General features: G+C 38.2%; 1 protein-coding gene across 2 annotated transcripts in view; it reads left to right on the forward strand.

The window, feature by feature from the left end:
• The window catches only part of SLC16A1 (solute carrier family 16 member 1), a 50,827-nt gene that overhangs the window by 19,952 nt on the left and 5,180 nt on the right, over positions 1 to 25,695 (forward strand). Inside the window, exons 1-4 of one of the 2 annotated variants that reach the window (XM_078072594.1) lie at positions 4,195 to 4,352; positions 10,113 to 10,373; positions 16,450 to 16,593; positions 22,498 to 23,364. In XM_078072594.1, the coding sequence (XP_077928720.1) occupies positions 10,157 to 10,373; positions 16,450 to 16,593; positions 22,498 to 23,364 (1,228 nt within the window). In that variant the 5' untranslated portion in view covers positions 4,195 to 4,352; positions 10,113 to 10,156. Of the gene's footprint in view, positions 1 to 4,194; positions 4,353 to 10,112; positions 10,374 to 16,449; positions 16,594 to 22,497; positions 23,365 to 25,695 lie in introns of those variants that run through there. The other variant, XM_078072593.1, reaches the window with a different exon arrangement.

A 25,695-nucleotide genomic window follows, 5' to 3' on the forward strand; every position in this document is an offset into this window, starting at 1 on the left:
GTTACTTTTGCAATCAAGTAGAGTTAATGATTTGAAACAACAGCCATTCTCAAAGTGTGGTTTATGAGCCCCTCAAGGACCGCAAGATTCAGGGTTGGAATCCTTAGATTGCACATTGTAACTAATCATTAAGAGATGATAGGGGCACCTGGGTGGCTCAGTCGGTTAAGCGCCTGCCTTTGGCTCAGGTCATGATCCCGGGGTCCTGGGGTCAAACCCCATGTCGGGCTCCTGGCTCAGCGGGGAGCCTGCTTCTCCCTCTCCCCCTGCTGCTCCTCCTGCCTGTGCTCTCTCACTCTTTCTGTTAAATAAATAAATAAATAAATAAATAAATATCTTTAAAAAAGATGATAGGTAATAGTTTATCAAATTTTGGTGTAGTATGAAGGTAAAATATCCATAATTATCTGAAAAGACTATTAAAATACTCCCTTGTACAACTATGTATCTGCTTAAGGTTGCTTTAGACCAAAAACTTTGAGATCTGTTATATTAAAAAAAGAAATCTATTTTATATCTATGGGTAGGATAGTCTGACCATGTAAATAGTAAAAAATCTAGAAATTATTAATAATTAAAATATTGATATTTTTAGAGATTATAAATATGAGCTAAATATAAGTAAGATCTACAGTTAATTTTCATATGTTATGAAGGACAAACCCAAAATCTTTAAGATTAACAATTAGCAAATTGTTAATTTCTCTTAAAGAATAGTGTATTTAACTCTTTATAACGCTGGTCAGATTTGCCCTCAATGGTAAGGGAGATACAAACATTTGGAAGTTTGCAGAGCCAGGTTTATATTTTTCTAGGTTCTTTGTATTGAGTTTGATCAAAACCATGCATTTCATAACTGCTGAGTATTTGGCTAGTTAACAGTAGTATAGTTCTATTTCTCCTTTCACTAGTGATTTATGTTTTTTTAATGTTTTGTTCACAGTCTTTTGTTTCTTTCTGTTCTGTTTCAAGTGGAAAAGAAGGTAAAAGAAGGTGAGGTTTCCTAGACCTTGAATCTTGGGATTTACCTTGACGCAGGTAGTTCTGTAAACCATGAAACTTGACTAGGGCCGGTAGTAAAGAGTAGTAGCTTAGCCACATTAACAGCAATAGCTTCAGTAAATCAGCCTTCTGGATTTTCCATGTGAATGTTTCCATGTGAATTTGAAACCTAAAACTAGTCTACACTTAGTAACAAATTCTTTTAAGGTTATTGATTTTAGATACTTTCTGCCTCTTTTAAGTTCACAAACTGGCCATTGTCATTTTAGGAAATGACAGTGGCTTTGTTTTAAATGTTGATGGAGAAAGTGTAGGGAACATGATGAGTAGGAGTGGGGGCAGAGCATGGGGGGTATGTAGCACAACTTCATCTTTCCAGATTAGTTTACTTGCACAATTCCTGAGAGTCACGAGAAAAGGAAAAAAGGTCAGAAGGTGATTAGAGGAGAAATTAGGTGATTCTTGCACCATGGTCATTGTCAAGAAGTTAACGTTGTTTCCCATTGTCCTTTACAAGGCAAACTGATGATGAACTTTCTCATCACTATATCACTTTTTTTTAATCTCCCCATCACTTTCAGGGAACTGCAAGAGAGTCATCAAATAATAACTAAGCTAATAGAAAAGCTACTGTGCACACTGTAAGGATTAAAATCTTAAACTTTAATCCCTTTTAGCCTCTGGACTTGAGTACTCCTTCTCAACGGGGCTCTGAATGCTGTGTGAGGGAGCCTGTTCTCATAATTTACTTGTTGTATGAACCCTTTTGTTAATAGCTGAGATGTGGTCAGTTTAAAAGGAAATAATATATTTAGATAATGATAATACACATTTTTTTTTACTGTGTACCATCAGAATTTTTTAAGTTAATAAGGAGAGCCACTTGTCAGATGGTAGCAGAATTGTGTTGAATCCATATCTGTTTTTTAGAAGTGTTGCTTTCAAAATTTGTATTCTCTTATACTTCTTGCTTCCTTCTGAATCTTTTTAAAGCTTCTTGAAGTTTTAAATCTAATTTTGACACTATGGAATAAGGTATTACTAACTTGATGAGGCAAGTCTTAGTGACTAAAGATTGTAACTGCTTTAACTAACCGGGACAAATCATAGCTGGCAGCTAAGCTCAAAGTTTAATCACGTCCAGCACGTATTAGCTGTTCGAGTCAGAGCTTGATGCATTAAATAACTCTGCCGTCTGTGTGGATATCTCTCTATGTGTGTAAACAATCTGGGGCGAATTAATCTTTTTACTGTTCTTTGAAAAATTTCAAGTGCTTTTCTCTTTTTTCATACTTAGATGAAGGAAAAACTCGTAAAAGTAATGCCTGGAGCAGTTCTGTTTAACATAATTTTAGAATTGAGACTTTCTTTTAGCAGAACAAAGCAGTTACATAGCTTTTTATATTTATTCCGATAGAAATTTTAGGAAGCTTCAACTTGTAAATATCTTTATCCCTCCTGAATCATAGGTAGGTAAAATACCCTAGGACAAAGAACTTTAATCTTTAAACTGGGTTATATTTTTAAGGGAATTATTCTTCAGATTTTCAGATTCAAATGTACTCTGAACTAAAAATCATCTCTCCTGAAAGTGGGTGCCTGGGGTCTTCTCCTTTCTTTTCCAGTTTGTTCCTTCCTTTTTCAGTTTGTTTTCTCCAAGAGCCCTTAACCCCTTTATGAAAGAAAGGTATATCTCTCGCTTATCCTAATTCTGACTGTGGTTCATTGCCCCCATACTCAAAATCTCTGAGGCCCCCCAAACAAGAGAAAAGTGCAGAATGCGTTGTCCCACAGTGTCCCATGACAGAAATCCAAAGAGGGGTTAAGTGAGAAATACTGGGGGAGGCAGGACTTTATTCCTTCTGGACAACAAACTCCTTCTTTCTCTGTTTTCTAAGTTAGAATTAGATTTAAAAAGTGGGATAGTTACCACAAGGATGGTGTCAATACATTTATTTCAATTAAAATGAGGTGTGACTTTGTTTGACAGAAATCCGGCCAATTAGACTGTATGGTATTTTCTATAAATTGGGCTAAATTGTTAGCACCAAAGTTTTGACAAATATATTTAAAGCACGTAGAATACAACATATAATATGCCAGAAATTCTATTCTATGTAACTATTAAGCTTAATAACAAATTTTAAATGTAAAATTAATGTACAAGACAGTAAATATTTTTTTTTTTTGTCTATACAAAACCCTGCACATGGAAGTTATAGCAGCTTTATTCATAATTGCCAAAACTTGGAAACAACCAAGATTCTTTCAGTAGGTGAACAGATAAATAAACTGTAGTACATGTAGACAGTGGAATGTTATTATATAGCACTAAAAAGAAATATGCTATGAAGCCATGAAAAGACCTAGAGGAAACTTAAATGCATATTACTAAGTGAAAGAAGCCAATTTGAAAAGGCTGTATACTGTATGATTCCAACCCTCTGGCATTCTGGAAAAGGCAAAACTATGAAGACAGTAAAAAGATCAGTGGTTGCTAGGGGTTAAAGAGGAGGAAGGGATGAATATTGGGAGCACAAAGGATTTTTAGAGCCATGAAACTACTTATTATGATACTATAATGGTGGATACACATCATTATAAATTTGTCTACACATAGAATGTGTAACACCAAGAGTGAACCTTAAGGCAAACTATGGAGTCGGGTAATGATGTGTCACATAATAATGTACATACTGACTAAAACAAGACTAGAGTTCCAAGGAAAAGAATATTATTTTAGGATGTTGACACTATTTTCACATAGAGAACAAGCTAGGGATCCTCGGATAGGCCAAGTGCCTGAAATCAGGATAAGCCAGCAATTCCTGGCTGTGCAAAAAGTATTCTTTGACAATGGAGAATTATGCTTCAGGAGATTAGGACGTATCTGCAACTCTAGTGAGGTTGTGACTCTCAGAAATATCTCCTCATACTGTCTAAACTTCTTCTGTAAAGGAGGTGGATGGTATGTTCTCTGTTTCCCTGGGCACTTCACCTTTTCATCAGCCATGTTTGTCTGTTTCACCAATGAACAAGAATAGGTTGAGAATTATATTGTGACACAATTTCACCCATCCTAACAAGTTGATGAAAGGAAACTCCTGATAGGAACAAATTTATAATTGTTGTGGTGGCCTCCAATCTATATCTGATTACATCAACCTTGCTAGTACTTCCTTTTGGGAAGTTCCAGTACCAGGAGGATTTGGAGGAGATGCCCTCGCCTAACATTCTGGAACCACTTCTCCCAGACACTTCTGAAGGAGCACTACCAAGTGTGCCCACGGGATCAGTGCTGCTCTGTTGTATATTGCCAGTCCATGATGAGATAAGTACAAACATTAATGGTAAGCATTTAGAAACTTTTATAGCAATTTTTTTTCATTTTTGTGTATACCCATTTTGTATATATTTGTATATAATAGTATCAATATATACTCTTTATAAAGACCCTGGTATACACATATATAGTTTTGCATGATTTAAAATTTTACATAAAACATACTGTGTATTTCTAAGGTGTATTTTGGAAATGAGGTTTAGCATCCATTACACATCCTCTTTTCTAGTGTACATTAATATGTTGCAGAGACTTTAAAGCTAAACTTCCATTTCTCAGGCTTCCTTGCAACTATATTCCTGAATTTGATTTAAATTCTGCCAGTCACATGTTTTCATATGACATTTTTTTTTAAGATTTTATTTAGTCATTTGACAGAGAGAGACACAGTGAGAGAGGGAACACAAGCAGGGGGAGTGGAGAGGGCGAAGCAGGCTTCCCACAGAGCAGGGAGCCCGATGTGGGGCTCGATCCCAGGACCCTGGGATCATGACCTGAGCTGAAGGCAGACGCTTAACGACTGAGCCACCCAGGCGCCCCTTCATATGACATTTGTAAGGCAGAATTAGAACAGAGTTCTTGATGTCTACTCACTAGCTTTGAGATTTTAAGAAGCGGGGCATGTGGGATCCATCTTGATGATGTTGTCATGGGAGGCACATATGGTTCTGGAGCTAACTGCAGAAATTAACAACCTTTAATTGCAACTTCCTAATTTTGATGGTTACTTGATTTTGGCAGCTTTTTATATTGCTGGCTTCCTAATTGTGCCAATAGCGATACGATTATGGAGTCAGTGGCTTTCTGCTTATAGAAGGAGGAGCAACTCTCTTGGTGGCCCGAGTAGTGCTTTGGAAAGCTTCATGGATCCAAGGGAACAAATGTTGGGAGTCTAGGGCCCATCAAGAGTAAGAGTTCTGTTCTTAATGGTTGGGATCCTAAAGGGCTGTGCCATAGGAATAAGGGTGCATTGGAGGTAAACCAGTCCTCAAATGAACTGCAACCTGATTTCAAGTCATCTGTATGAACAAAACATCTTGGTCCTTGAAATATTCTTGAAGAGATTCTAGGTTTATATAGCCCTAGGTAAATGAAAATCACTCAGGAGGAGGATACTATCCTAAGCCTCAAATTCTCAGTATAGATGGAACTGTACTAAGGATGGAAAACACAGAAAGAAAGTAGATACCATGGGAAGGTTCAACCCACATCCAATTGGAGTCTCAGGGGAGTGGAAGAAGGGAAAGGGGAAGAAGGAATATTGGAAGACATAGTGGCTGAGAGTTTTTCTTTCTTTCTTTCTTTCTTTTTTTAAAGATTTTATTTATTTATTTGAGAGAGAGAGAGTGAGAGAGAGCATGAGAGGGGAGAGGGTTAGAGAGAGAAGCAGACTCCCCACTGAGTGGGGAGCCCGATGTGGGACTCGATCCTGGGACTCCAGGATCACGACCTGAGCCGAAGGCAGTCGCTTAACCAACTGAGCCACCCAGGCGCCCTCTTTTTTTTTTTTTTTTAAAGATTTTATTTATTTATTTGACAGAGACAGAGATAGCGAGAGCAGGAACACAAGCAGCGGGAGTGGGAGAGGGAGAGCAGGCTTCCCGCCGAGGAAGGAGCCCGATGTGGGACTCGATCCCAGGACCCTGGGATCATGACCCGAGCCAAAGGCAGACGCTTAACGACTGAGCCACCGAGGCGCCCGAGAGTTTTTCAAAATTGATGAGAATTCTGTTTTGTCAGTTTGACTATCTCTTGGTTATGTAATCTGTATTTTCTCAATGGTTTTGTTTTTTTTTTTTTAAGTTTTTCTCTTTATCTTGTTAGGTTTCCTCAAACTGTAGGTTCATATTATTCATCAAATCTGGAATAGCCATAGCCATTAACCCCTGAAAATACCTCTTTCCCATTCTCTCCATTCTCTTCTTCCCAAGTCCCATTAGATGTATGCCAGATGCTCCCATTCTCAACTCCGTGTTTCTGAATCTTCCTCTCTCAGCTCCAGAATAAAGCTCTCCCCTGAATTCTATTTTCTTCAAACCTAGCCTTTAGATTCATTGTTTCTCCAGCTATGTTCAGTCTGCTGGTTAACCTGTTATTTCATTGAGCATACTTTTTATTTCTGGAAGTTCTGTTTCAAGTCAACTGGTCTTTTAATAGTATTTAATATGTTTGTTTTTATTTAGTGGTCTTAATTTCTTATCTCATGCTTTTAATCATTTTAAATATTCACATCCAATGTCTGTAGTTCTTGTGTCTAATCCAGCTATATTGAATTGACTTTACTTCACTCATGGTTAATTGATTCTTGATGTGTTTTAAATTTTTAGATTGTCAGGGCACCTGAGTGGCTCAGTCGGTTGAGCATCTGATTCTTGATCTGAGCTCAGGTCTTGATCTCTGGGTTGTGAGTTCAAGCCCTGCGCTGGGCTCCACGCTAGGCATGGAGCCTACTTTAGATAGATAGATAGATAGATAGAAAGAAAGAAAGAAAGGAAGTTTTAGATTGTCCGCTTATGTTTGGCAGGGCTTTGTCTGTGGGAAATCTTTGCTAGTAAAGTCAAACATAATATATCTCTAAAAGAACAACAGAGGTTTCCCACAGACATTGACCTGCCAAGCACAAGCTCACCCAGTCCTGTAGTTGTGAATTCTCAGAAGAGAGCATCATCTCCTCTTCCTTGTCTTCTTCCTTTTTCTCTTCTTTCTTTAACCACCAGATAGCCAAGAGAGAGAATTTGCCTGCCATTACCTTTTGCTTCTGTATTGTCTCCACATGCCACTGAACAGATTTTATCCTCCTTGTCACTGTCTTTGAACTATTTTTTTTGATCAATTCTATTGAGGCATTTTTTTAAGATTTTTATTTGAGAGAGCGAGAGTAAGAGAGCACAAGCAGGGGGAGTGGCAGAGGGACAGGGAGAAGCAGGCCCTTGCTGAGCAGGAAGCCCGACAAATGGGGCTCGATCCCAGGACCCTGGGATGATAACCTGAGCTGAAGGCAGACACTTAACCAACTGAGCCACCCAGGTGCCCCTGAGGTATTATTTACATATAGTGAATGCAATTTGATGGGTGACTATTGCTACAATCATAACAGAGCATTTCCATGACCCAGAGATGTTCTCTCAGGCCACTTTGCAGTCAATCTCTTCTCTCCAACCCCCTGATCTGTTTTCTATTACTGGAATTTGGTCTTTTCTAAAACTTGATATAAATGTAACCATACAGAATATTTTTATGTCTGGTCTTTTTTCACTTAACATAAAGCTTTTATGATTCATCCATGTTCTTGCATGCATCGTTAGTTTGTTCGTGTTTATCATTCCAATATATGGCTATACCATGATTTTTCCATTCACTTGTTGATGGACATTTGGGTTGTTTTCAGTTTGGGGCTATTATGAATAAAGCTATTAGAGAATTCTCATATAAGTCTTTGTGAAGATGTATGTTTTCATTTCTCTTGGATAATACCTAGGGATGTAATGGCTAGGTCATATGTTTGTATGTTTAACTTCTTAAGAAACTGCCAAAATGTTTTCCGACCTGGCTGTACCATTTTGCTTTACCACCAGCAACAGCATTCTGTTGGCTTCATATCCTCACCAACTCTTGGTATTATCAGTCTTAATTTTAGCCATTCTAGTAGATAGGTATTAGTATCTCTTGATTACAATTTGCGTTTCACAAATGGCTAACAATTTTGAGCATTTTTTTCATGTACTTCTTTGTCATCCATGTATCTTCTTTGATAAATTATCCATTTCTTTTGTCTGTTTTTAATTGAGTTGTTGTCTTTACTAATGATTCATAAAAGATCTTTTTATGTTTTGGACATGTCTTCTGTTGGATATGTTTTGTATTTATTTTCTCCCAATCTGTAGCTTGAAATCCAATTTATACACTTTTTAATAAATGTGCTGTTATGTGACATTAGAAGTATTTACCTAATTTAAATATTGAGTCTTTCAAACCATGAGAATGGATTATCTTTTGTTTTTTAATTTCTTAGTAATATCTTGTAGTTTTCAGTGTATACATCTTACACATTATTTGCCAGATGTATTCCTATTCAATAGTTTTTTGATGCTGTTGTAAATGGTATTATTTAAAACTGCAAATTCTAATTGCTGGTTTATATATAAAGACAGATGATTTCTGGGGCGCCTGGGTGGCTCAGTTGATTAAGCGACTGCCTTCAGCTCAGGTCATGATCCTGGAGTCCCGGGATCAAGTCCCACGTCAGGCTGCCTGTTCAGCAGGGTGTCTGCTTCTCCCTCTGACCCTCCCCCCTCTCATGTGCTCTCTCTCTCAAATAAATACATAAAATCTTTAAAAAAAAAAAAAAAGATGATTTCTGTTTATTACTGTTACATCCTGAAACCTAGTTAAATTTCACTTTTAGTTCATGTACCTTTTTTTAAATATTCTTTAAGAGCATTGCCTACATAGACAATTATGTCATCTGTGAATAAAGACAACTTCTTCCTTTCTAGTCTTTATACCTTTTATTTCTTTTTTCTTGCTGCATACAGTAGAGGCTAGAACCTCTAGTACATACATGTTTGAGTAGAAGTGATGAAACCTATACTGTTGCTTTTAGGGAAACTTCCCCTATAGGCTATTTTTTTCCTATCCCTGCAAGATTCATTGTCTTAAATCATATTTGAAGTGGGTTGAAATTCCAAATGGGTTGGAAGAAGCAGTATTTACCAGTTGACTACTATACTACTACTATACTATAAGCTAGGATTTGTATTTTAGACTAAAGAATGTAGCAAAGAGTGAACTTGTCCTCTGTGACCAGTATTTATTGCTGTAATAAATCTGAGTGGAGATAATTTGAAATGGACATGCTAACATAGTGTTGCAGGATGAGTTATAATATAAGGTAGAAGTTAGCTTCAAATAAATAAAAGGAGACCTTCATGAGAAAACAGGCAAGCCTACCATCACACACTCACTCTATCATCTATTCATAATTTAACAGGAAGTTGCATTTTCTAGTCATGCTGTTCATTAGTACTAGATGACTTCAAGAAAAGGGGGCAGTTTTTTATTTGAAGTACCATCTTTTGACATCATAGTTGAATTTGTGAGTTTAACTATATTGACTAGCTGTTGTTTAGGGCCTTCTTTTGTATAATGGAAAAAAATACCTTGAATCAAAGCAATTAGATCGATAAAAGGAAACTTTTCTGAGAGAATTTTCCAGCCCACTAAATGAAATTCTTGTGTGTTCAGAATTATCTGTTTTGTAAATTGCTACATATCTAGTGACTCGGGTGCCCACTTCCTAATATTTTGTCAACATATAAATAAGAGAAAGTAAAAAGAAAGTAGTATGGAAGAATAAATTTTGGGAAAGGGGGAAAACTTATAAAACCTGTGTTTAAGCCTGAAACTTGCATATGGCATGCATTACGTGAATTTTGCAAGCAGATAAGTCAAATGAGGCAGTTAGTTACTCATAGTAATTTGAGGAATTATACTAACTGCTGAAACAAGTAGGCTTATTTGAAATACAAAGGCTATATGTATTGAACAGGATTTATGTCAGTTATGGTTCCTTAAATGGTATGGAGCTGTTTTCCTTTAAGCTACTATGGGCAATACCATGGCTCTAAGACTTTTTCTGATAATGTCCTTAGAAGATCATCTCTATTGGAAAAGTAATACTGGGAAACAATTCAGTTACTTGAGAGCTGGCTATAAAGGGTGGAAGTGCTTTATTACTGACATGGTATTTTAATTTTATATCCTTCAGATATTTGGATTTGAACTGCATTTTGGAAATCATCTACACTTAAAATGCCACCAGCAGTTGGAGGTCCAGTTGGATACACTCCCCCGGATGGAGGCTGGGGGTGGGCAGTAGTAGTTGGAGCTTTCATTTCCATCGGCTTCTCTTACGCATTTCCCAAATCCATTACTGTGTTCTTCAAAGAAATTGAAGGCATATTCAATGCCACCACCAGTGAAGTGTCATGGATATCCTCAATCATGTTGGCTGTCATGTATGGTGGAGGTAAGTACCCCCAAGGCCTGCTGTTTTAGTCACATTTTTTCATTCCCATTAACCATGACCACTCTTTTTTTTTTTTTAAAGATTTTATTTATTTGACAGAGAGAGACAGTGAGAGAGGGAACCCAAGCAGGGGGAGTGGGAGAGGGAGAAGCAGGCTTCCTGCCGAGCAGAGAGCCCGATGTGGGGCTCAATCCCAGGACCCTGGGAGCCGAAGGCAGACGCTTAACGACTGAGCCACCCAGGCGCCCCAACTATGACCACTCTTGATCTGTTTGTTCCACTGTAGTATTCTGAACAGAAATGAGAAACTGTGAGGGCCTGTGATTTGGTCCAACTCCGTATCATTAAAAAGCTCTCAGAAAAATGATATGTGCACAGCTGATTTTTCTTACTGCTCACTGCTAGACTCTTAAGATGTAAACACAAAGATTCTTCTTTTTTTTAAGTTTTATTTATTTTATTTGTCAGAGAGAGACAGAGAGAGCACGCGCGCACAAGCAGAGGGAGCAGCAGGCTCCCCCCTGAGCAAGGAGCCTGATGTGGGACTCGATCCCAGGACTCTGGGATCATGATCTGGGCCGAAGGCAGATGCTTAACCAACTGAGCCACCCAGGCATCCCACAAATAAAGACTTTTCTTAAATTGATATTGGGAGAATTAAAGTAAATCAGGCTCACCTGAATAACATAGTTCAAAGTCTCAGGTAAAATCTTTGCATGGTGTTAGAATTAAAGAACTGAAAAAAATCTTCCTCTTCTTCCTTGTGATGTTATTCCCCCTAAAAGCATTTCAGCTGAACCTTAAACTTAAGTTTCATCATTTTTTTCCCTGCTGTTTTCCTTGACATGTTTAAAGGAAATATGGAGAGTAAGTTGCTTACTTAACATCATTTAAAATACTGTTCATTGGTACAGCCACTTTGGAAAACAGTATGGAGTTTCCTCAAAAAGTTAAAAATACAGCTACCCTATGACCCAGCAATTACACTACTGGGTATTTACCCCAAAGATACAGATGTAGTGAAAAAGAAGGGGCACATGTACCCCAGTGTTCATAGCAGCAATGTCCACTATAGCCAAATTGGGGAAGGAGCCAAGATGCCCTTCAATGGATGAATGGATAAAGAAGATGTGGTTCATATATACAATGGAATATTACTCAGCCATCAGAAAGGATGAATACCCACCATTTGCATCGACGTGGATGGAACTGGAGGGGATTATGCTAAGTGAAATAAGTCAAGCAGAGAAAGACAATTATCATATGGTTTCACTCATATGTAGAACATAAGGAATAGCATGGAGGCCATTAGGGGAAGGAAGGAAAAACTGAAGCGGGGCGGGGGGTGGGGGAATCAGAGCGGGAGATGAACCATGAGAGACTGTGGACTCCGGGAAACAATCTGAGGGTTTCAGAAGGGAGGGGGGTGGGAGGATGGGTTATCCCAGTGATGGGTATTAAGGAGGGCACGTGTTGTAATGCACACTGGGTGTTATACGCAAATAATGAATCATGGAACACCACATCAAAAACTAATGATGTACTGTATGGTGACTAACATAATAAAAATAAATAAAGTAAAATAAAATAAAAATTTGTAAAATAAATAATAAAATAAAATACTGTTCATTTCACCTTGGAACATCAAATCACAATGTAACATGTAAAAGTCAAAACCTTCCATAATACTTAAAATATATAGTTGCTTAGTGAGAGATTCTAAAGCCAAGTGTACTTATTTACTGAGATTGACAGTGCCTCATGTTGCTTAGTTAGCCAGACTTTCACCTCTGTTAATACTACTTTTTGGTGGCAGTTTAGTATCTCATTATTTTCACATGTAGCTCCTTAATAGCCAATATAAAGATTCTATATTTCAACTGTGAAACCTTAGAATTTGAATTCTTGGAATTCCAGTAACCTGGTGGCAGAGTCAACCAATATTAAGCCCTATGCACATATTTCACACTAGATTAGATATTGTGAGTGATAGAGAACACTTGATCCTGATACCTGCCTTTGGGGAGCTTATAATCCTATTGAGACAATAACATAAACTCATGAAACAAGAATAAATAGTTGAAGTCATAATTTAACTGAATATATAATTTCATTGCACAGAAAAAACAGGTAACCTGGTTGCCTTAGGGAGAGGTGAATTAGGTGACTGGGAGGACTTATGTTTTTCCACTATATATCTTTTTATTTTATGCCTTTTGAATTTTGATGGTATGCCTGTTTTGTCTATTAAGTACTTTTAGAGAACATAAGTGCTAAATTGTAGTACTTATTTTCTTTTTATAAGTTCAGAGAAATCAAAAGGGACTTTGGATTATTATCTAGTTTCTGAGAGCCAATAGTTTTGGAAGCTTTGAACTCTATCTGCCAGGATTTTCTAATCAGGTTTTGACTATGATGGCTTGAAGAAATTGGTATAAATATTATCCAGACGTACTCCAGGTGCTCAGGGTATCTTTAAGCTGACTATAAACCAGGGGTTCACATGTTGCAATTTGGAGCCGCGCAAGAGCTTGAGAGCCACTTGCATTTTGCATCAAAAGTAAGTGATGTCAGTTGTACTAATGGCACATGACAGTTTCTTCTGGGAAAACAGTTCCTTCTTTGTCCTCACCCAGAGATAACTAGCACATTTCTCTGAATTTGTGTTATAATAGGCCTATGAACTGTACCCCTCTCTATTTTTAATGATAGCTAATTGGGGCCATCCTTCCTGAAATAACTCTGAAAGACAAATTGCCTATCGAGAGCCTTGTGGCAGAATTTTTACTAAATGGGTTATTTTGTTTTGATTGGCTCCAAAGTGGTATATCCCCTAAGAATTATCATCAGTTTTTCAACTGCCACAATTCTTTAACTTAATGTATTTGGGCCACACCCTCAACACTAATATGTTTTGAACTACCAGTGGTTTAGTATTTTTTTTTTTTTTAGTACTTTGGTTCAGAGATACGTACTGATGCTTGTTGGAGTGTAAGTATATTTTTAGGGGAGGAGATTTTAGTTGCCTACTCTTTTTTTTATTTGAGTTTTCCTAGTTTTTTTTTTTTAAACAGGAAAGTGTAAATTTGCATATTTTCAGTTTCACACTAATGTCTTTAACATTCCTAGTTTAATATTGCAGATGTTCCAGTATTAACTTCTTCACAAGTCAATAGTGTGGCAATATTTTGATCTTTGTAATTCTGACTATACAAAATCTATTTCATGACCAATTTATATGAAAATATTTCATGAATATTCTTTCACTATTTAATTCTTTCATCTTACACAAGCTGTAAATTCATATTTCCAAACCAGCCGTGGTCTAGTATTTTCCTGAAGTGACTTAGAAAGTCAATGAAAACTTCTTTATACATATCCTTGGTTGGGCCTGAAATCTCTCCTGGCAACCAGTTCTTGATCCAGCCTTAAAGAGACTTAGTCCTCCGAAATACTAGGATATCAAAAGGTTTGATTCTGGGGCACCTGGGTGGCTCAGTCTGTTAGGCGTCTGCCTTCAGCTCAGGTCGTGATCCTGGGGTCCTGGGATCAAGCCCCGAGTCTGACTCCCTGCTCAATGGGGAGCCTGCTTCTTCCTCTCCCTCTCCCACTGCCACTCCCCCTGCTTGTGCTCTCTCTCTCTCTCTCTCTCAAATCTTTAAAAAGAAGAAAAAAAGGTTTGATTCCTTCTTGCATGCTTACGTACACCGTAATTTAAATTTGGGTTCCCTGGGGTCAGAGCTGACCTTTTAATTGAATCATACTGCAGCTTTGAGTATAGTACTAGAATATATGTAACTGCAGAATTTTCCATAGTGTTTATGGAAATAGAATATGTCAACATATAACCAATAATATATTCTGAATAAGTACATTCTATATTTGTTTTAAAAAATAGACTTACTGTCTTCTAAGGAACTAATTATAGAATGAACATAATAAGGTCAGAATTTACTGTGCTAATAGAAGAAAAACACAATTTTTATGTCTTCTGCTTAATAGCTTAGTTCCAAAAATATGGAGTACAATGTAATAGGGAGAAAATGGGCTGGATTTGAAACTTGGTTCTTGGTAGCTTTGTGACTTTGCAAAGTTCAAACCTCAGTTCATTTCCTTGTGTGCCCTTCCCTACTGATGCATTGCAGTGATCCTCTCTGTTTGCAGTCCTCTACCTTAACCAGGCAGATAAGGTATGGTGTCCTGTAAACAAAGTTGTCATTCCCCCAAGTCCATATCCATGAAGTACAGACAGAGGTATATTCTCTTATAAAGAAATAAAATGCAATGAATGTCATTCAGTATAATCAGAAAATAATGTTAGTCTACTTAAGAGTTGTGTTGTGGCTTTTATTTATTTTTTTAAGATTTTATTTATTTGACAGACACAGCGAGAGAGGGAACACAAGCAGGGGGAGTGGGAGAGGGAGAAGCAGGCTTCCCGCTGAGCAGCGAGCCTGATGTGGGGCTTGATCCCAGGACCCTAGGATCATGACCTGAGCCAAAAGCAGACGCTTAACGACTGAGCCATTCAGGCGCCCCACAGCTTTTATTTTTTTTTAAAGATACTTGAGAGAGAGAGCGTGTATGCAAGCATGGGAGGAGGGGCAGGGGGAGAGAGTCTGGAGCCCCATGCAGGGCTTAATTTCACCACCCCAGATCATGACCCCAGCCGATACCAAGAGCTGGAGGCTCAACTGACTGAGCCATCCGGGCACCCCATGTGACAGCTTTTGAAACATTGTTTGGTTTGAATAAGACTTTATTATAATTAACACTTAAAAATATAGAAAGGGGAGTGCCTGGGTGGCTCAGTCGTTAAGCGTCTGCCTTGCTGCTCTGTGGGAAGCCTGCTTCTCCCTCTCCCACTCCCCCTGCTTGTGTTCCCTCTCTCGCTGTGTCTCTCTCTGCCACACAAATAAATAAAATCTTAAAAAACTTGGAAAGGGGAATTACAGATGATACCTATTTGTAGCAAGTAAGGAGAGCCCATTTGATACTCATATTTGAAAACTGATACATTAAATGCATCAAATCTTTTTCTTCTTGATCCTTATACTTCACATTTTATTTGGTTCCTTCTTTCACATTGAAGAAAAACTGATAATTTTGGTATGCCTCTCTTTATAAGAGGAAATTTAATCAGATTATCTTAGATAACACTATTTCCTATCTTCTTGAATTGTTAGATCCAAGATATTTTAACCATTATTTGACTTAATCTCCTGCAAGCTTTGTTTCACAGTATTGCTACCATGGAACAGTAATTTAGGCATGGAATCAGGTTAACTCTAAAGAAATATTCAATTCAGTACCTGAGACGTCTAGGTATAACTGGGAACAGTTTTTTGTTTTCAATTTAGATTTCTTTTTTTTTTAAGATTTTATTTATTTATTTGACAGAGACACAGCAAGAGAGGGAACACAAACAGGGGGAGTGGGAGAGGGAGAAGCAGGCTTCCTGCGGAGCAGGGAACCCCGTGCGGGGCTTGATCCCAGGACCCTGGGATCTTGACCTGAGCCAAAGGCAGACGCTTAACAACTGAGCCACCCAGGTGCCCTCAATTTAGATTTCCTAATTGCAAAGCTGCTTAAACTTGGAAAAAATAATTACGTATTTTTCAGGGTTTTTTTCTTTTTAAAAAATATGACACAAACTACATTTATGATAATGTGTAAATAATGCTCTAATATCATCATATCAGAGTGCCTGTCCAAAAATTAAAACAGAGCAAACTTACTAAATATGTTTAGATCATCAACAAGCCTATCAACATCCATTACCAAGGTGTTTTCAGCCAGTTCTGCCTTATAAGAGGAAGATCAAGGAGAGAAGCAGTCTTATATTTTAGTAAAATTCCATCCAATATTTATAGATGAGATACACAATGATGTATTTTAGCATCTTTATTTTCTAATACACCTTTGAGTATGAAATAAATGTAGAAAGCAATATTCTTACCATTGTCTTTGTTTTTATCTATTTTAAAGGACTTGTCATTTAGCGTCAATGCCTTGTGTAGATATGAGGGAGTTGGTTCCTTTCCTCTGCGTTACTAAATTTCTGGTTCTCTCCTAGGTCCTATCAGCAGTATCCTGGTGAATAAATATGGCAGTCGTCCAATCATGATTGCTGGTGGCTGCTTGTCAGGCTGTGGCTTGATTGCGGCTTCTTTCTGTAATACTGTTCAGGAACTTTACTTGTGTGTTGGAGTCATTGGAGGTAAGTTACTGTTGATTCATTTTCAAGCATTAATTTATTGCTGGCTATTTGGTATTCATTTAACATTCATCTTTCAGATCTTTTGAGTGAAATTCCTACCTTATAGAGATTACTTGATTATCATTTTGAAGAGCTATAGATACATTAAAGGGTACTAGAAAAGCAAACTTCTAAAGAAATTCCTGTTATACAGAGGGTGTTCATTGTTGAATGAATGAATAATGAAAGAGATGATTACATCCCTTGGCCTAAGAATAGTCAGTGGTGGTAGATAAAATGTGTTAGGCAACTTCTTGCAAGGGTGATCATTGGTTATTACTCTTTCTCATTACCTCTTCTTCGCACAGGGAATAGGCTTCTACTGGAGCAGGAGAGAGTATAAAATATAAAGCAGGAATTATCTGGCAGAATGTCCAAATACCTTTCTGAGGGATAGAAGACCCACTTAATAATTCCTCCCTCCTTTTTTGATAGCCAAATTAAAATAATGAACTGCTGATGAGTATAATAGAGATTATTCATAACTTCACAATCCAGAGAATATGACTATTAACATTTTGATGTATATCTTTCCATACTTTTTCCTGTGCACAAAGATAAAACCTTTTTTAATACAAAAAATGATCAGATAATGTTTTGTAACCAGTTTTTCACTTAACAGGATACTATGAACATCTCTCCATGTCATTAAATACTACCAGATTTTTAATCTGTTATTCCATTGAATAGATATGTACAATAATTTTTTTAGTAAGCTCTATGACACATGTGGGGCTTGAACTCACAACCCCGAGATCAGGAGTCTTATGCTCTACTGACTGAGCCAGCTATGCACCCCGATACGTACCATAATTTTATTTGACCAGTCTCTTAGTTAATTGTTCAATATTTAGGGTTTTGTTTTTGATTTTTTACATTTTCTTACTATTAGTAAACAGTACTGTGTTGATAATCCTTCGTGAACATGAATATTTTCTTAGGATAACTTCGTAAAAGTGGAACTGCTGTGTGTTTTAAAGATACATATGAGCTAAACTGCCAAAAAGATCATGCTCACCATAATGTGAGAGGGCATACAGCCTTGACAGCAATGGGATATTATCCTTTTTAATTATTGCTAGGTGAATCATTTAACAGGTGAACAATATTTCCTGATTTTAATTTAAATCTCTATTAGGAAAGTAAATGTTTTTAATATGTTTGTGGCTATATATTTGGGGTTTTTTGTTTATTGTCTTTGTACAAAATGCTTATTGACTGCTTTTGTGTACCTATTTAAAAATAATGTGTAATAACTTTACAGGTTAAATTATTATCCCTTTGCATAAGACAGTTATTTTGGGGTGCCTGGGCGGCTCAGGTTAAGTGTCTGTCTTCGGCTCGGGTCATGATCCGAGGGTCCTGGGATTGAGCCCCATGTCAGGCTCTCTGCTCAGCAGGGAGTCTGCTTCTCCCTCTCCTCCTGCCCCTCCCCCCTGCTCATGCTCTCTCTCTCTCTCTCTCACACTCCCTCTCTCTCAAAATAAATAAAATCTTAAAAAAAAAGGACAGTTATTTTTCCAAAAATTTTTTTACATTTAATTATGGTAAAATACATATAAAATTTACATTCCTAACCATCTTTTAAGTATTCAGTTCAGTGGTATTAAGTATATTCACATTCTTATGCAACCATTTCCACCATCCATTTTCAGAACTGTTGCATCTTACAGAACTGAAACCCTGTCCCCATTAAACAGTAACTTCCTATTTCCCCTCCCCCCAAATATCTGTTCCCAATTAATTTTTTTCTGTTGAATTTTGTTTGGAAGAAAGTTTTTTAATTTAGTCTTATTCCACTTTTTTCCCTCTTCATCTACAATTTCAGGTATTCAAAACTCTCAATACTTCATGATTTTTGTCTTGTATATCATTATTACAAAGTTCTACACTCTAAGATTATGAATATATTTACCTACTTTTTTTAAATTGTGTTTTAATTCCAGTGTAGTTAGTGTAGTGTTACATTAGTTTCAGGTATACAATCTAGTGCTCCAACAATTCCATATATTACTCAGTGCTCATCAAGATAAATGTATTCTTTTTTTTTTAAAGATTTTATTTATTCATTTGACAGAGATAGATACAGCAAGAGAGGGAACACAAGCAGGGGGAGTGGGAGAGGGGGAAGCAGGCTTCCCACTGAGTAGGAAGCCCGATGCGGGGCTCAATCCCAGGACCCTGGGATCATGACCTGAGCCGAAGGCAGACATTTAATGACTGAGCCACCCAGGCGCCCCAAGATAAATGTATTCTTAATCTCCTTCACCTATTTCACCCATCGCCCCACCCCCCTCTCCCCTTGTTCTCTATAGTTAAGAGTCTGGGGTTTTGTTGTTGTGTTTGTTTGTTTGTTTTTGGTTTGTCTCCCCCCTGCCCCTTGGTTCATTTGTTTTGTTTCTTAAATTCCACACATGAGTGAAATCATATGCTATTTGTATTCTTTGGCTTATTTAACATAACACTATACTCTCTAGATCCATCCATGTTGTTGCCCATGGCAGGATTTCATTCTTTTTATGGCTAAATAATATTTCATTGTATAGGGGCGCCTGGGTGGCCTCAGTCCGTTGAGCGGTTGAGCATCTGACTCTTGGTTTCAGCCTGGGCCATGATCTCGGGGTCCTGGGATTGAGCCCTGTCTCGGGCTCTGTTTTCAGTGGGCAGTGTTTTTGAGATTCTCTTCCTCTCCCTCTGCACCCTCCCCCCCCCCCGCCGCTCCCATGCGCGCATGTGTGCGCGCTCTCTCTCTCTCAAAGAAATAAATAAATCCTTAATAAAAATAATATTCCTTTGTATATATATATATACACATCACATCTTTATCCATTCACCAGTCAATGGATATTTGGGTTGCTTCCAAAATTTGGCTATTGTAAATAATGCTGCAGTAAACATCAGGGTGCATATATCCCTTCGAATTGGTGTTTTCATCTTCTTTGGGCAAATATCCAGTAGTGGAATTACTGGATCATATGGTAATCCTGTTTTTAGTTTTTTGAGGAACCTTCATACTGTCTTCCACAGTAGCTACACCAGCTTGCATTCCCACCAACAGTGCACAAGGGTTCCTTTTTCTCCACATCCTCCCCAACATTTGTTGTTTCTTGAGCTTTTGATTTTAGCCATTCTGACAAGTGTGAGGTGATATCTCATTGTAGTTTTAATTTGCATCTCCCTGATGCTGAGTGGTGTTGAGCATCTTTTCATGTGTCTGTTGGCCATCTGTATGTCTTCTTTGGGGAAATATCTATAATGTATTCTGCCCATTTTTGAATTGGATTATTTGTTTTGTGTGTGTGTGTATATGTTATAAGTTCTTTATATATTTTGGCTACTAGCCCTTTATCAGATATGTCATTTTCAAATATCTGTTCCCATTCAGTACGTTGTCTTTTTATTTCGTTGATTGTTTCCTTTGCTGTGCTGGAGGTTTTTGTTTTGATGTAGTCCCAAGAGTTTATATTTACTTTTGATTCCCTTGCCTCAGGAGACTTATTGGCACAGGTGAGAATGGTATCTAGAGAGATGTTACAGCTGATGTCTGAGAAATTACTGCCTCTGCTCTCTTCTAGAATTTTTATGGTTTCAGGTCTCACATTTAGGTCCTTAATCCATTTTGAGTTTATGATTGTATATGGTGTAAGAAAGTGGTCCAGTGTCATTCTTTTGCATGTAGCTGTCCAGTTTTCCCATCACCATTTGTTAAGGATACTGTCTTCTTCCCATTGCATATTCTTGCCTCCTTTGTCAAAGATTAATTGACCATATAATTGTGGGTTTATTGCTGGGCCTTCCATTCTGTTCCATTGATCTATGTGCCTATTTTTGTGCTTGTACCATACTGTTTTGATTACTACAGTTTTGTAATATACTTGAAATCTGGAATTTTGATACCTCCAGCTTTGTTCTTTTTTTTTTTTTTTTTTCAAGATTGCTTTGGCTATTTGGGCGTCTTTTGTAGTTTCATACAAATTTTAGGGTTATTTGTTCTAGTTCTGTGAAAAATGCTGTTGGTAATTTGATAAGGATTGCATTTAATCTGCTTTGATCCATCTTTGGTTGGATCAAGATTGGATCCAATCTTTGATCCAAAGATTGCTTTGAGTAGTATGGATATTTTAACAATATTTGTTCTTCCATTCCATGAGCATGGAATGTCTTTCCATTTATTATATTTTCCTACTTTTAAACATATGTTCTCCCCCCAATTCTTACATTTAAAATTTCTGAATGGAAGAAAACATTACATAAAATGAGAAGAAAGAAATATGAAACTCTCTTTGTTCCCACATGGTTAGTCAGTTTGTTCATTTGCTCTTTTAGTTCCTCAAATATTAACAACCATGTGTATGTCAAGCAATGTTCTAGATTTTGTTGGGAACAGAGCATCAACTAGAGCTAAATCAACTCTTTAATGGGAGGAAACAGACAATACTACTCACAAATGTATGAAGAAATAGGAAAAATATCAGGTAGTGATAATGCTATACAAAGCCTCAAAATAAAATGTTCTGACAGGGAAGGACTGGGTAGTCTACAAAGGTAGGTCACTCTGAAGAGATGACCTTAACCAAGAGATTTGAGTAGCGACAGGGAACAAGCTTTGTGAAAATTTAGGGGAACCTAAGTCCCAGGTCAGCAGTGTGCTTATTGGCACAGGTGAGAATGGTCTGGTATGAGATGAGGAAGAGAGGTAAGGGCCAACGTAAAGGTTATGGATGGGAAGCCATTAGCAGGCCTGAAATAGGGGAGTGATCTGCCCTGGTGTATTGGTTTAAGCCTCTGTGAATAGCTTAAACATAAATAGCAGGGAGTTGGAGCAAGTGGGGGCCAGGGAGAGCATCTAGAAGTTATTTGAATATTTACTTTTACTAGCACTGTTTATTGAACAAATTCTACAGTAATTTAAAATTTCACTTTTACATTAAATCACATATCTATGTTAAATCATTTTATATTAAATCATATATATATATAAAAATCGGTATGTTCATGGACTTTCTGTCCACTTTCACTGATAAGTGTTTACCTATACCTGAGTCAGAGCCACACTGTTGTAATGATTGTAGCTTTTGGAAGTCCATTTAAATATCTGTTAATGTTTGTCCCACTCCTCCAGTACCACCAAAAATTTTCTGGTTGACTCCCATGCATTCTATGTTTTAGAGTCATTTTACCTATTCCAAAATGAAATGCATTTCATTGGAATCACATTAAATTAATGCATTCATTTAGGGAGTACTGACATCTTGATAATGCTGTGTTTTATTATCCAAAAACTGTGTGTGTGTGTGTGTGTGTGTGTATGTGGTTTTTTAATTCTCTAACCCTTTAGGAAAGTTACACAATTGTAGTGATTCTAAATTGCGCATTTTTTTACTTTTTGGAGCTATTGTAAAAGGAATAATTTTGTATTGCATTTTCTGTTGTAAAATTTTGTCTCTAATTGTAACTATCTACTTAATGATCTTCTATTGTTACAGTGACTCCTCGGGTGATTCTGTAAGACTAGACAAATAATATAAGCAACAATAATAAAAATAACATTTATTGATGCTTACTACATGCCAGGCACTCTTCTAAGTGTTTTACTCACAGTAGTGCTGTGTGCCCCTTTTACATATGAGGAAACACTCACATGTCTGATACTACCAGCCAGTAAATAGTGATGCTGAGGTTTGAACCCACGTAGTCTGGTTCTAGATCCCATACTTTAAACCACTATACAGTATGTCCTGTAGTGGTGAGGATTTTTATCTCCTTTGTATTATTTATACTTCTCATTTTAATTTCTTTGTTTGGTTATGTAATTCCAGATATGTTTCTGACATTTATGTGATTTTTTTTCTCCCTCCTCCCCAGGTCTTGGGCTTGCCTTCAACTTGAATCCCGCTCTGACCATGATTGGCAAGTATTTCTACAAGAGGCGACCGTTGGCAAATGGACTGGCCATGGCAGGCAGCCCTGTGTTCCTCTCCACTCTGGCCCCTCTCAATCAGGCTTTCTTTGGTATCTTTGGCTGGAGAGGGAGCTTCTTAATTCTTGGGGGTCTCCTACTAAACTGCTGTGTAGCTGGAGCCCTGATGCGACCAATAGGGCCCCCACCAACAAGTGCAGGGAAAGATAGGTCTAAAGAATCCCTTCAGGAAGCTGGAAAATCTGATGAGAAAAAGGGAGCAGGTGATGCAAGTACAGATCTTATTGGAGGAAACCGCAAAGAAGAGAAACAATCAGTCTTCCAAACAATTAATAAATTCCTGGACTTATCTCTGTTCACACACAGAGGCTTCTTGCTATACCTGTCCGGAAACGTGCTCATGTTTTTTGGACTGTTTACCCCTTTGGTCTTTCTTAGTAATTATGGCAAGAGTCAACATTACTCTAGTGAGAAGTCTGCCTTCCTTCTTTCCATTCTGGCTTTTGTTGACATGGTAGCCAGACCTTCTATGGGACTTGTAGCCAACACCAAGTGGATAAGACCTCGAGTTCAGTATTTTTTTGCGGCTTCTGTTGTTGCAAATGGAGTGTGTCATCTGCTAGCACCTTTATCCTCCAGCTACATTGGGTTCTGTGTCTATGCGGGATTCTTTGGATTTGCATTTGGGTGGCTCAGCTCAGTGTTGTTTGAAACACTGATGGACCTCGTTGGACCCCAGAGGTTCTCCAGCGCCGTGGGATTGGTGACCATTGTGGAATGCTGTCCTGTCCTCCTGGGGCCACCACTTTTAGGTATAGTATGCCTTACTACCTCTTTGGTTCTGTTAACATGAAACAGGCATAGAAGATGGAAAAGGTGGTAGAAAGCCAAGATTAGTAAGCTGCTTGGTGGCAGAAAGTATTTCTCATTTCTGTAGCCTCAGTGTCGGCACAGTGCTGGGCACAGCATAATTGCTCAGATTCTTACAGAATTGATTACACTGAACCAACAACCTGAAAGGTGAATCAAATATTTTTACAAATGGCATTCTTTTTTGAATTATGTTTTGTCTTCAAAAAACTTACGTGCTTCTGGGTGTTATACGCAAACAATGAATCATGGAACACTACATCAAAAACTAATGATGTAATGTATGGTGACTAACATAACATAATAATAAAAAAAATTAAAAAGCAAACAACAACAACAACAACAACAACAAAAACTTACGTGCTTGTTGTAGAAAAACATGTAAAATACAACTCCACCGCTGATAATAGCTACCATGTAAGCTCATGGTTTACCAGGGACTGCTCTAACCATTTTCTATATCCTCGTATATCTCACAAGCCTATGAAATAGGACTGTCATAGTTCCTACTTCATAAGAAATAGAAACTTTGAAAGGTTAAATAATTTGCCGTATATCATATGGCTAGTGAGTATATAATTTGGGAACTGTTTCCTAAGGTTATTAAATACTTCATTTTTTAAATTAATAGCTCATTAGATAACATTCGTGAAAATATAATTTGGCCCTCCTTTTAGATGTATACTTCTTAAAAGTATGATTTGGCTAGTGAGTGAGGATACATGAAAGAAGTCCTACAGCTATCTTTTGATATTGTTCTCTTCCTCCCCATATCCAGTGATTGCCAAGTCTTGTCAGTTTTCATCTCCTAAATCTCTTTCTAATGGGCCCACTTTTCCATCACACCACCACCCTGTCCACAGCTCCTGTCTCCCATCTGGGCTGCTCCATCCACGAGCCTCCTGGCGGGTCTACCCATATCCATTCTATCTGGCCTTCAATCTTTTCTACTCTGCAGGCAAAATTTATCTGTGCAAATGCAAACCTGATAGCCCAGCTGATTAGATCTTTCCAGTTGCTTCCCATTGTTCTCAGGGTGGAGATCAGATTCCCTAAAGTGGCCTTCGAGGCGCCCCCCCAGCCTGGCCACCAGTGTCTCCAGCCTCATTTCCTGTCACTCACCTTTTGTTCTCTCTGCTCCAGCAGCCCCGCCCTTCCTCCTTCCCTCTCACACCCCGCTTCCTCCCACCTGCCTTTGCACTTGCTGTTCCCTGGCCACAGCCTTCTGCCGTCCCCTCCTCCTGGATAACTCCCATCCCCCTCTAGGTCTCTGCTTCATTTACACTTTGAGAGAAGCCTTCCTGACCCTGCTTGCTGCTGCCAACCCCCGATTTTCTGCTTGCAAACCCTCCTTGTCACGGTTTGTGTAATTATTTGATTAACATTTCTCTTGTCCACTGAACTGTGGAGGTTTTCTCCTCTGCTCTCCCTTATCCTCACGGCCAGCAGCCCAGTGCCTGGTGCATGCGTAGGCTCAGTAAGTTTGGCTGGATGGCCAGTGCCCTGAGTTAGAAAAGCACGTGGAATCCTGTTTGAATTGGTTCTATTCAGTCCTTCTCTGAGGTATAGAGTAGGGTTTTCCAGAGTTTATTCCTTAACGTGCCAGTTTGTGAGATGCTAATAAATTCTACTGTCGTGAGGATTTCATGGCCAAAAACATTTGGGGAACACCAAGTGTGATAGATTGCTCTACTAGAGGACCTTGCAAAACCTTTAATATGCTAATGCGCGTGGTGACTCTTCACTGGCGGAGCCTAGGATGTGCCTTTTCTTAAGTCTGACTTTGTAGACAGTGAGCGTGATGACAGATGCTGCCTGTCGTGAGGGCTAAGCACTTAGGATGGTGGAAAGGTGTTGCTGTTAGTTAATTTTGTAGCTTAGACAAGTGTCCCCAGGGCCGCTTTTTGGGAATGCTGATGTCAGCAAAAGAGCATTGGCCGGGGACTGCAATTAGCTCTGGGGCCTGGGGCAAGACTCCTACACCTCTTTTGAGCAACAGATTTTTCCATTGTGAAGGGAGAGACTTGATTCTAGGTGATCTCTGGGTCTTTCCCCATTCCAATTGGCCAAGATTTCATTACTTTCAAGGTGCAAAAGTAACGGGATATGCAAGGCCATCTAAAATCAAATGTGCCATCATAAAAGATGAGATCATTGTTAACAGTTCCTTTTTAGATGAATCTGTCATTTGTGGGCTCTTTGAGGATTGGTTGACATCTTCTTTGAGTGGATCCTTCAGCTCTCTTTGGGGAAGGTATACTTGGTTACTTTTG

The sequence above is a fragment of the Halichoerus grypus genome, chromosome 5 (assembly GCF_964656455.1).
Source record: "Halichoerus grypus chromosome 5, mHalGry1.hap1.1, whole genome shotgun sequence".
Lineage (NCBI taxonomy): Eukaryota > Metazoa > Chordata > Mammalia > Carnivora > Phocidae > Halichoerus > Halichoerus grypus.